Here is an 11,286-nt window from a genome sequence, read left to right as displayed (position 1 = left end):
AGAGTGCTGTATTATTCTTGGTGACTAGAATTTAAAAACGTTTCCCCGACCAACAATTTCCCCATAAAGCGTTTCCCCGACGGTCATTTCCCGAAAAAAAAAGATTCGACCCTTCTTCCAATTATAATTATTAAGAGCCTTCATGAATTGATTACATAGTGATGTATGGACCAAATTCCAAAACCTCGTTGTTCAAGTTGTTCAACTTGTGTCGTAGATTACAGGAAATGTTTTAGGCTAGGGTTTGAAAGGTTTTCAGGTTGACCCAAATATATGAGTATCAGGATGAGAACCTGAAACTAGAATATGTTGATCACCTTGCTTAGTGTTAATTGATATCAGGAGAATGATCGAGGGGGGGGGTATGGAAATGAATCCAGGAAAAAGGTTTGATATATGGCGGAATTCCATAGGGAGATACAAAAATCTGTCAAAAATAACTGGAATTCCATGGGGGTAGCTTTTTAAATCCTACCAAAATTCGGAATTCCAGAGGGGTTTAAACCTGAAATTGCCTGGAATTCCAGGGGGTTACAGCATTTACAGCCACATAGGGATGGACCTCCTCAACAGGGGGTATACGGTTTTCTTCTGGAAAAGCCCATTGCCGTAGAGGGTCTGTTGGCATTGTCGTTTCTCATATGAGATAACTGACCGCTGCGATGGAGTGTTGGTGAGAGAGGGGAGAGGATGAGAGAAGTATTGCTTTTCATAAATCATACTTAATCGCAGAGCTCTCCGTATGGGAAATTTTTTATCACACAGACAATGCGCACAGAGTGATAAACGTGAGATACATTCTGGTACAAAGTAGCAGGAGCCTACCTGCTGTTCTGGATCACCATTCTCACAGACTCTAAATTTTGTCCGCGCTGAAAGTAATCAGATAAGTAAATCCTCACTGCAAAATATTGTGCTATTTTCTCCATCCTACTGAAATTTTTGGCTCGAAAACAATGGAATTCAAATCCCTAGTCATAAAAAACATGGGAATATCTTTCCCTATCGAGTTTTTAGTCCGATATTATTACCCCCACTGGCTGAAAAAAATCCTATTGGGGCTGTGAGAGGGGGGGGTATTGTAAGATCTTATTTGACATCCCTCGGTAGAGTTACAGAAGACTCTCGCTCATTCGAACTAGTATTCGAATCTTTCTATAATTCGAACTTATATCCAGTCCCCATCACTTAAAATATTATCAGCAATTCGAACTTTCTGTAAATTGAGCAAAAAGATTCCTCGTCCAAGTTCGAATTAGCAAGAGTCAAATTTATGTACGATTTGTGCCCAGGGGGGGGGGTACTTAGGCAAATGGAGGGTACGGTATGTGCCGCCCTTAAGGGTACCTTTTTTTGGACTTCCAAAGTCCCGCTAAGGGTCGGAAAAATCAGAATATCAAATTTCAGTCCCACTAAGGGTCGGAAAATAGGAAAATTTCAACTTTTTTCTCATCCCCTTCTCATATTTTTGCCCCTGTTACAGACACCGATATCACTTAAAACTATCACCTGTGTTTCCTAAGGGAATATTCCCTCTTTTTCCAGAATATACATTTCGACACGTGATGTTACGTAACATTGGATAACATAATCCAGCAAAATGTAAGAGCAAATATTTCCAATTGACGTTAGGTCGTAGCGGGTAAGAAGTTTCTTTTTAATCTGATTATAGAATCATCAATGGCCAGCAAGCTGAAATTAGCTGGATAATCGTCAGCCGTGCAAAATTACTCGAATCTGATTGGTTTAGAGGAGTGCGATTAATCGTTAATTGCACTATTACCACTTTTTGCACTCTTCGGCGGGGGGACACTTTTGTCCCCTTATTCTTTTCTCTCCCAAGTCCTGTGTCAGAGACTTTTTTTTACTATATAATAAAAAACAAAGACATTTTTTTTCTTCAATATAAAAAAGAACAAAGAAATTCGCTTTGTGTACATAAGTTGCATTGCAATTCGAATGTAAAAAATTTTCCCTTTTTCTAAAAAAACTATGATTTACTAATGATTATTTACTGACGATTACCTCGGAATCGTATGTTTTGTCGTGCAATTAACGATTAATCACTCGTAACAAAGGAGAAAATACCGTAATTTGCACTCGTCCTTCGGACTCGTGCAAATTACTATTTTCTCCTTTGTTACTCGTGATTAATCGTTAATTGCACTCCAAACCATACGATTACTAGTACAAGTTGTAACAACTGTACAATATAGTTTTTTTGTTCTGTATAAATGACTATTTTTGCAAGATCGCTAGTGGGGTAGGGTATCAGTATGTAGAGATCTTTTACTTTTTGATTATTTAGCCTTGATTCCCTGTCCATTTTTCTCATTTTTCAGTTCAGATATTATCCGGAGATGCTGGAAAACAACGATTATTTAATCGGATTATGGAACAACATGACTTAAAAATTGATCAATCAAGAAAAAGAAAAATATTTTTTACGCTACAGTAACTGATCAAAAATGACAAGAATGAACCAGCATGACTGTGTATCCCTTCAAACCAAGTACTTTCATAGACGTCAAAAACTCTGTTTCTCTAACTGAGTATGCTGTATATAAAGTGTAAGTAGCCTGTACCAGTCACACAGGAAATATTGTCAGTACTAATTTCTTCACAGGAACGACAAAAAGTTTGGTTTCGGCTAAGGATAAAATAAGGTTTCCTAATGGTCATGGGCTCAAAATTGCAAGAAATTTTCACTATTTTGTAAAAGCTTCTTTGATAATATAACCATGTTAATCAAGAAAAAATATGGTATGATGTCAGGGGTGGTAAAAACAAAGTTTTCAGAAAATGAGCTAGAATGCTAAGCTACCCCAGGACTGACCCAAAAATTGAAGTTGCTCATAAAAAAAAGTGTAATTGTAATTATAAGGTAAGGTTTTTGGGAGAAAAGATTGCCTGCTGTTTCCGATGATGATGATGTTTTAAGAAATTCTAATTATTGGTATTTTAAATTATGGTTTGTTAAGAATTCTTGACATCCTGCAGCGAAGTTTTGGTATAGAAATCTTGCCAACTTCTCTCCAAAGCCAAAATTGGCCCAAAATGAACACTACTCGTTTCAATCTTTTGTTTTACTCGTTTTCAGTTTATACTACAAGTGCAAAATTGAACTTAAACCCACTTAGATCACTTTTTGCAAATTCTTATAGCGATCGCGATTATATTATACGTCCATCAGTAAAATCAAAAAGTGGTGTAAAAGACTCTGGGTACAAGTTAACAGTCGTTAACTTTTTCATTTTGTATCATTCACCTATTCTATTTACCTAAGATCTTTTGTAATTCTGTGTAGTCCTTAATTTTATTTCACGGTAAGTAGGAGTTCTTTTACTATAAGTTAGAATATTTGATTTTACCTTTTCAGATATTGCATATTTGTTGGGGCTTTGGGGACCAAAGAAATAAAATAAAGCTTCAAAATATAATCGGTCAACAACGTCTTCAGATATTTACGTCATTCAAAACTGTGAACTTTCTAGAACCCAAATCATTTTACACTGCTTTTTGGGGCCAGGGTTCGTGATAAATGGTAGAAATGCGAAAATCTATCTACATAGTTTACGATCAACAAGACCGTTTTCCTAATAAGCTCTTAAAATTAGATGAAGAAATTCTGGAGGTTTAAGTCTGCTCGTCTTAGGCCAATAATGATAGCAGTTTTTAAAATAAATCATTTTTAATAAGAATTGTGTTTTCCATTTCATCATGGATACCTTTAACTTTTTGGGGGAAAATCATGCTAAATTTTAGGCATTCTTAGGTTAGGATCGAAATTCAACCTAAATTTTGCATTTCATACGTAATTTATTACACGAATATTACTAGTTACGAATTGAAAAATTTCCTGTTAATAAAAACCCCTTTAATTAAAACCAGCCGTGGTGTCCTTGAAAAAGCAAATAAAATTCGTGTTAATTTTTTAATTTTTTGTGTGTTAATTTCACGGCCGTTGAATACTTGCCTAGTAATATTCGTGTAATAAGGTAATACTTAATTGAAGCAGAAAAAACCTGCATTCTTAGGTTCTGTTACCAAATTCCATAATGTTGATAATCTCATAATCTCTAATTTTATCATGAATATTCTTATAGAGGGAGAACGTTCTTATAAAAATATTCGTGTGGTTCTGTCAATATCCAAATAATTGGGCTATTGTGTTGTCGATGCCATTTTGTTCTAAAATTTTGAAAATAATATTGTCGAAATCACGTTTCTCGGTCACTCAATCAGACAGAATAATCTTTGACGTTACGTTTTAGCGTTAAACGTTGAAAAACTTTTTGAATAAAATTCTGATAAAAAAGCCAAAATTGGCATTAAAGTCTGTCCAGATATAATTGGCAGTGGAAACAAGAATGCCTGTAGCTTTTGACAGTCAAATATAATTATGGAAATATTTTTTGCTTGTTTTAGAGAATCAAGAGCGCTATATTTCAATGTATTTTTTGTTGAAAAATTCGCGATTTTTAGCGGTTAAATTTGCGATTGCAAAAATTGAGCTTTTTTTCTACTTATGCTATAACGTTCATTTTTACACTAGTGGTAGTTCAACCTTAGGTTAAGAAGTTTGTTAAATTTCAAGGAAAACTAAAAAGTCCTTCGGAAGATATGGGACCCGAAATACCCCTTGGTAGCACTTTTCTGTGTTATATCAAATCTCCAACTTATTACTAAAAACGGGGGTTATGTTATCTTTTTTTAACAGTGCAATTAAAAGTTGGAAAATGTTAAGTGTTGGTGCATTGGTATTATTGGTATCATTGATTATTTCGAAACGAAGTGAAATCACAGTGTAATTGTTTTTATTGAAAAGATAAGCATGAACTTATATTGCCTTTTTTATTTTTAAGTCATTAAAGAACTTTGCTAATTCCCAAAACACTACACACAGTTTGGCTATGTATGAGGTCATTAAAGAGATCGTAAAATGTGTTATGATCAAAAAACTGTTTTATCAATCATCATCATTATCACTACCCCCGTTTTTAGTAATAAGTTGGAGATTTGATATTTCACAGAAAAGTGCTACCAAGGGGTATTTCGGGTCCCATATCTTCCGAAGGACTTTTTAGTTTGCCTTGAAATTTAACAACCTTTTTAACCTAAGGTTGAACTACCACTGGTGTAAAAATGAACGTTATAGCATAACTAGAAAAAAAGCTCAATTTTTGCAATCGCAAATTTAACTGCTAAAAATCGCGAATTTTTCAACCAAAAATACATTGAAATATAGCGCTTTTGATTTTCTAAAACAAGCAAAAAAAATTTCCATAATTACATTTGACTATCAAAAGTTACAGGCATTCTTGTTTCCACTGCCAATTATATCTGGACAGACTTTAATTGCGTACGAATTCCTACAAAAGTGACAATAAATTCCTTTTCATAGAGAAAAAAAAATCAGCGCTTGTTATCTATTCTATTTAAAACGATAATCCCACAGTAATAAAATAATTCTTACTCACCATCAATTGATACGAAAAAAATGTTTATACAATATCTATCAAAAAAAATACAAAAAAAATTGTTCAAGGAATGCCTTTTTGATGATATTGGTTTTTACATACATGTCGAACAAAACTTAAAAAAATGTCCTATTTCTAGCTAAACAGTTCATAAGGAAATTGTATCAAAAATATTATGACATATCATAGTGTCTTATACCTTCTTGTATAACTACAGGGTATCCAAGATAAAATGTGATATGATTTGGCTAGAAATTAATTTTTACTGATGAATATACTTTAAGACCGTAAATAATGTTTTTTTGGATTGCGTTTTGGTTTGCTTTTAGGAGATTGCGCACTCCCATTTTTTTGATTGACGCTTGTTCATGGTTATGACGGAATTTCTTTAAAAAGAACTGGTGTAAACGTCAATCAAAATGGTAGTGTGATCTCCTAAACGACTATTATCAACTCATAATTGTGCACAACTAAGAATAAATCGACCCTAAGTTTAGTGGGACACTCCATTGCTGGTGGTAGTGAGCTAGTCTGTAAAATTCGAGGGGTTTAGGGTTGATGTGAAAGGGCATTTCCTTGAGAAAATGTTTATTTAACCTTCTATTTTCTGTTTTGTAGATATCGGATAGATTCAGATCTGACATCAGGAAGATGGCATTCCCAACATTTTTCATGGTCAACTTCCTTGTGTTATGCATCAGTACTTTATGGACATTGATATATGTTGCCGCCATCTTGGTTCTGTATCTACATGACGACTACGATTTCAAAGATTTTTTAGTCGAAGACTATATGGTGTATGTTATTTACGTCAAATTTGCTGTATATCTGGTACTACTTGGACTAGTTGGCTCAATAAAGTGCACCAGACTGCGCCATATCTATTTGACACTTGCCTTTGTCTACCTACTAGATGCCTTGATTGCTGGATGTTTTGTTATGATGTATTTTTTGAATTTTGACCAACAGAAGACTAAATATGATTTGGAATGTATTCTTTTTGTGGCAATATCGAATGGTATCATTATTCTGTTGGATATGATTATCATGCCTATCTTGAGATGTTTCCATCGGCAAGAAGAATATCGAAAGAATATCGGCCTGAAACCAATTCCTAAACGTGGAAAGAAAATGTCAAGAGCAAATGATACATTACGTAAGTCTTTTTAATTCTATTTGTAATTATTTAATTTGGATCAGGTCTGGTTTGAGAGGCTCCCGGCTGAATTCTTAGCCAGAGTTGCTAAAGAATTCACCTGAAGTTTTAATTAACGGGAGTAAAATTGTACTTTGAATATGTAACATTCTTAAAGTTGGAGAAATCTCAAAATGTTATGCTTTGTAACTTTTTGATATGAGACCCAAGTCCTGGCGAAGGACTGACCGGTGAAGTTGGCCGTTTAAACCAAATAATTGAAAAATATTGCAATGAATGTATTGTGCGAACAAAAAACACTCCATTAGAGAATCCGGCAAACGATAGAACGATTTCTGATTTGTTTGTATCCTTGAAATCAAAATTTTGTAATACTTTTGATGGAAAATCATATTCAAAAGATTCTTGAGTTAAGACATATTATCTTTTTTAATCATTAGTCGCGCGGCTGAGGTCGAAAAAAGTGGCTAGAAAATGATTTTCGTGATACACCTCTTAGATTCCACTTTTTTGGATGGAAACTCTCGAATTAGTATATGTAGATTCCAAAATCAAAAAGTTTCCACGATATTATCGTGCAAGTAACGAGTAAATGGCGATCTTTTGCGTTTCCAGGCAAAATTGCAAGGCCTGGAAATTCATGATTTTTGGGGGGTCTTCAAATTAAAAAAAGACCTATATCACATGATAGAGCTCTTCAAACTGAGCAAAAAAGTGTATTACATCAAAGTCCCAACTTCTCTAGATCAAAAGTTATGGGCCTATTTGTGGTCAAAAAGGTGTTTAATTTTGCATAAATTAATGCAGATTGTGGGGAAATTCCCTGTTTTCCATCAGTTTTTTACCACAAATAGGCCAATAAATTTTGATCTAGAGAAGTTGGGACTTTGGTGTAATACACTTTTTTGCTCAGTTTGAAGAGCTCTATCATGTGATATAGGTCTTTTTTTAATTTGAAGACCCCCCAAAAATCATGAATTTCCAGGCCTTGCAATTTTGCCTGGAAACGCAAAAAATCGCCAATTACTCGTTACTTGCACGATAATATCGTGGAAACTTTTTGATTTTGTAATCTACACATACCAATTCGCGAGTTTCCGTTGTTTTTTTTGGAATCTAAAAGATGTATCACGAAATGAAACGTTTTTCGACCTCAGCCGCGCGACTACATGTTAAGCACTTAAAATTATTTCCCTTCGTTCTTGGTTTTGTTTGATTAATCTTTTCCGACAATTAAAAGCTTGCGGTAGATTATAGTCTTATGTAAAGAAATGAGTTGCCCTGGTATAAAGTGCCTCCCAAGAAAGAACTTAGAAAAAGATGCTATCAGATTTGCTGTTTTCAACCTAAATCAAACGTGCTTCTCAACAAATTTTATTAAAAAGTTTCCACTTAAAAACGAAGAATCAGATTTGCTGTTGTCAACCTAAATCAAACGTGCTTCTCAACAAATTTTATTAAAAAGTTTCCACTTAAAAACGAAGAATGAATAAAACCACAAGCTCTATATTTTTAGTCAAAAATTTGAAACCTTTTCTGTATGCAATGTTAGCGTTAAACCGGGAAACCCGATTGACGGATTTATATTGAATAATTTTCCTTCGTAACTTTGTTTTCTTCTTATCAGTTAAACCCTCAGTCACTCACTAGACAAACAAGCTTTCATCAGGGAGTTATATTCTAAGTATTTTGAAAATGAGATGATTATTTTTATAATTTCTTTCCATAGAAAACCCTTTCAGCACCGCGCCATCACTCTTCTCACGTAACTCGGTCATGTTAGAATCAGCCACTGAGGAAAGTCACGAAGATTTCGAACGCTTCCGATTAGACAGTGCTGTCATCAAAGAAATTGACATCAAAACTGGACAAATATACCAAAACCAAAACGCTTATATCTCTACACGTACAAACAGTGTTACATTCCATGGTCATGGTTTACTAAACCAGAAAGCGTATACAGCGCCAGCTAACACGCAATCTGAAGTCTTTTACGAAGATTCGTCAAGCAAGGATTATGGCAAATCAAGTTTTCTTATTGCCGCTAAGCAGCAAATGACACGATCTAGGAAAGATTCTGACAGTAGTGTTGACAGTATAAGCAGTAATGAGAGCGATGTCAGTAGTACACCAAGTACAATAGAAACTAATCTATCTTCAATCAATCCTGTATCGAATAATAAAGCCTCCTTACCAAGCACTCCAGAGAGAGAAACGGAATTTCCTTCACCACCGTCACCTGCCGAGCTCAGCCAATCAACTTCACCCTCTTTTCGTCAAAGAACTATTTCCAAACCGACTCATGCACCTCCTAAACCACCAGCACCTGTAAGAAGCAGCTCAATCGATTACACTTTAACGGAATCACCGCTTCAGAAAGATTCGCCTCAAACCCCATCAACACCTATTAGAAGCGGTTCCATTGATTTCGGCATTACAGAGGAAGTGCTTCGACAAGCTACAGCAAGAATCAAGCCAGCGGCACCGATTCGAAGCAGCTCTACAGACTCAACGGATAAGCCACCCACTCCAACTAGAAGTAGTTCAATCGATAGTGCTACGGCTAAGATCCTCATCCGACAAGAGAAAGTCCAAGCGCCGTCACCTCTAGCAAGATCAGCTACAATTGACCAAGTTGATGCTAAAACACTATCCGTTCAAGCTACAAAACCTCAGATCCAAGAGCAAACCGTAATTGCCAAAGCTGCAGTAGCCGTCGAACAAACCCCTACTAAATTTTCACTTGATGAAGGTACTCCAAAAAGAAAAATGAGACCCGCCAAACCTTTACGCCCCTCTTTGATGTATATGAAAGAAGAAGACAAACCAACGCCGATTTTTCATCATAAACCACCCCATTCTCCACCCGAAGGACCACCACCGCCACCACCTGAATCGGAATCTCCATTCAAGATTGAAAGTTTCACTTATGAAAATATAGAACACATGAACGGGGAGATAAATGCTTCGATAGAATCGTCAGCAAATGATGAACTTAACCCTTCAAAAGACTTTTTTAAAGAGCAAAACTCATCAACCGAGCTGAAAGACCAGCTTCCCGAAGACATTTCTAAAAGTGTTACTCAGGATGGCTTTGTTATAAGTTTAGACGGTGGAAATCGAAATTCTGTGGTCGAAAACGAAACTTCTACAGACTTATTAGTAGACAAAGATGAAAACTGTAATACAGTTACTGACAAAAACTTAAAAATATTGGATTTATCCGTACCGTATACAGAAAATAATGACTCGATAATAAAAGATAAAATTCCCGTTGAGAATACTAATGGGTTTGCAATAACGTTAGAAACTACCAAGTAATTCACTTTTTAAATTAAAGTCACAGCATGAAATATTTATCTTGAAATTCCAATATCCTTAGTATATGTAAATTTTAATCATATATATCATTGCTTTGCACATAAAAGAACTGGTACAAAAAAAATTAGTGTTGTCTCAATAATAGGACATGCACAGCGTGTTTCACGGATAAATAATCGAAATATTAATTTAATTTCTAGAAGTGTATTTCTCAGGTCTATTGACCCCTGTGAAACAATCTTACATCTTTACAATTTATAGATCTTATCATTCCATTTGTTTGTCAATTCTATTATAGAGTTTACAGTTAGACACACACACACTGGGTCTCTAACCCGTTCTTCTTATAATCATGTTGTTTCCGTCGTAAATTTCTTTAAATAGAGTTTAGTCCTAGGACTACCTCTCACTTTCCATATATGGCTCTTCTTTTTTTTTCGATGTTTTTTCTTTTGCTTTATGATGCCATTGTTTTATTATCTCGCGTTCTTTCCTTGAAAAATTGTCTGCTACTCTGAAATCATCTTTATCTATATTATAAGACAGGAATTCCCTATATCAACTGCAGTCTCCTCTATTTATAAAACTCACGCGAGTACGGAAAAATGCGAAAAATTCCACTTTCATTGTCAAATGAGGATGGAGATGGTAATATTATCATAATATGTTTCACAATAGGTTGTTGGACCTACACCGGTTCGTTCGTTCGTTCGTTCGTTCGTTCGTTCGTTCGTTCGTTCGTTCGTTCGTTCGTTCGTTCGTTCGTTCGTCGTTCGTTCGTTCGTTCGTTCGTTCGTTCGTTCGTTCGTTCGTTCGTTCGTTCGTTCGTTCGTTCGTTCGTTCGTTCGTTCGTTCGTTCGTTCGTTCGTTCGTTCGTTCGTTCGTTCGTTCGTTCGTTCGTTCGTTCGTTCGTTCGTTCGTTCGTTCGTTCGTTCGTTCGTTCGTTCGTTCGTTCGTTCGTTCGTTCGTTCGTTCGTTCGTTCGTTCGTTCGTTCGTTCGTTCGTTCGTTCGTTCGTTCGTTCGTTCGTTCGTTCGTTCGTTCGTTCGTTCGTTCGTTCGTTCGTTCGTTCGTTCGTTCGTTCGTTCGTTCGTTCGTTCGTTCGTTCGTTCGTTCGTGATTTGATTTGATTTGATTTTTGGTAGAAAGGTGCAAAATGGTGATGGCCAAAATGTGACGGAGCCCGATTTTCGAAAAAAAAAATTTTTTGGGCAAATTTGGGCCAAAAAACGGCTAAAAAAAGGGACTTTGTGAAAAATTGGATCATTAGTTTTTTCTGACTTTTTTGCATGGAAGTAGGACCATCCTAGGTAAAAAATGGCTCAAGCAG

At 35.6% G+C, this 11,286-nt stretch overlaps 1 protein-coding gene across 1 annotated transcript; it reads left to right on the top strand.

Annotated features, from left to right (window-relative positions):
• Positions 1–6,092: 6,092 nt before the first annotated feature.
• On the top strand, positions 6,093–10,022 carry LOC136824157 (uncharacterized). The gene is made up of 2 exons (XM_067080325.1): positions 6,093–6,636; positions 8,366–10,022. Exons 1-2 carry the CDS (start codon positions 6,132–6,134, stop codon positions 9,955–9,957), a joined length of 2,097 nt encoding a protein of 698 aa, XP_066936426.1. The 5' UTR covers positions 6,093–6,131; the 3' UTR covers positions 9,958–10,022.
• Positions 10,023–11,286: the final 1,264 nt, after the last annotated feature.

This window comes from Clytia hemisphaerica, unplaced genomic scaffold (assembly GCF_902728285.1).
Source record: "Clytia hemisphaerica strain Z4C2 unplaced genomic scaffold, Clytia hemisphaerica genome assembly, whole genome shotgun sequence".
Classification (NCBI taxonomy): domain Eukaryota; kingdom Metazoa; phylum Cnidaria; class Hydrozoa; order Leptothecata; family Clytiidae; genus Clytia; species Clytia hemisphaerica.
Note: the sequence above shows the minus strand (reverse complement) of the source record. Positions and strands in the feature narration are given on the sequence as shown.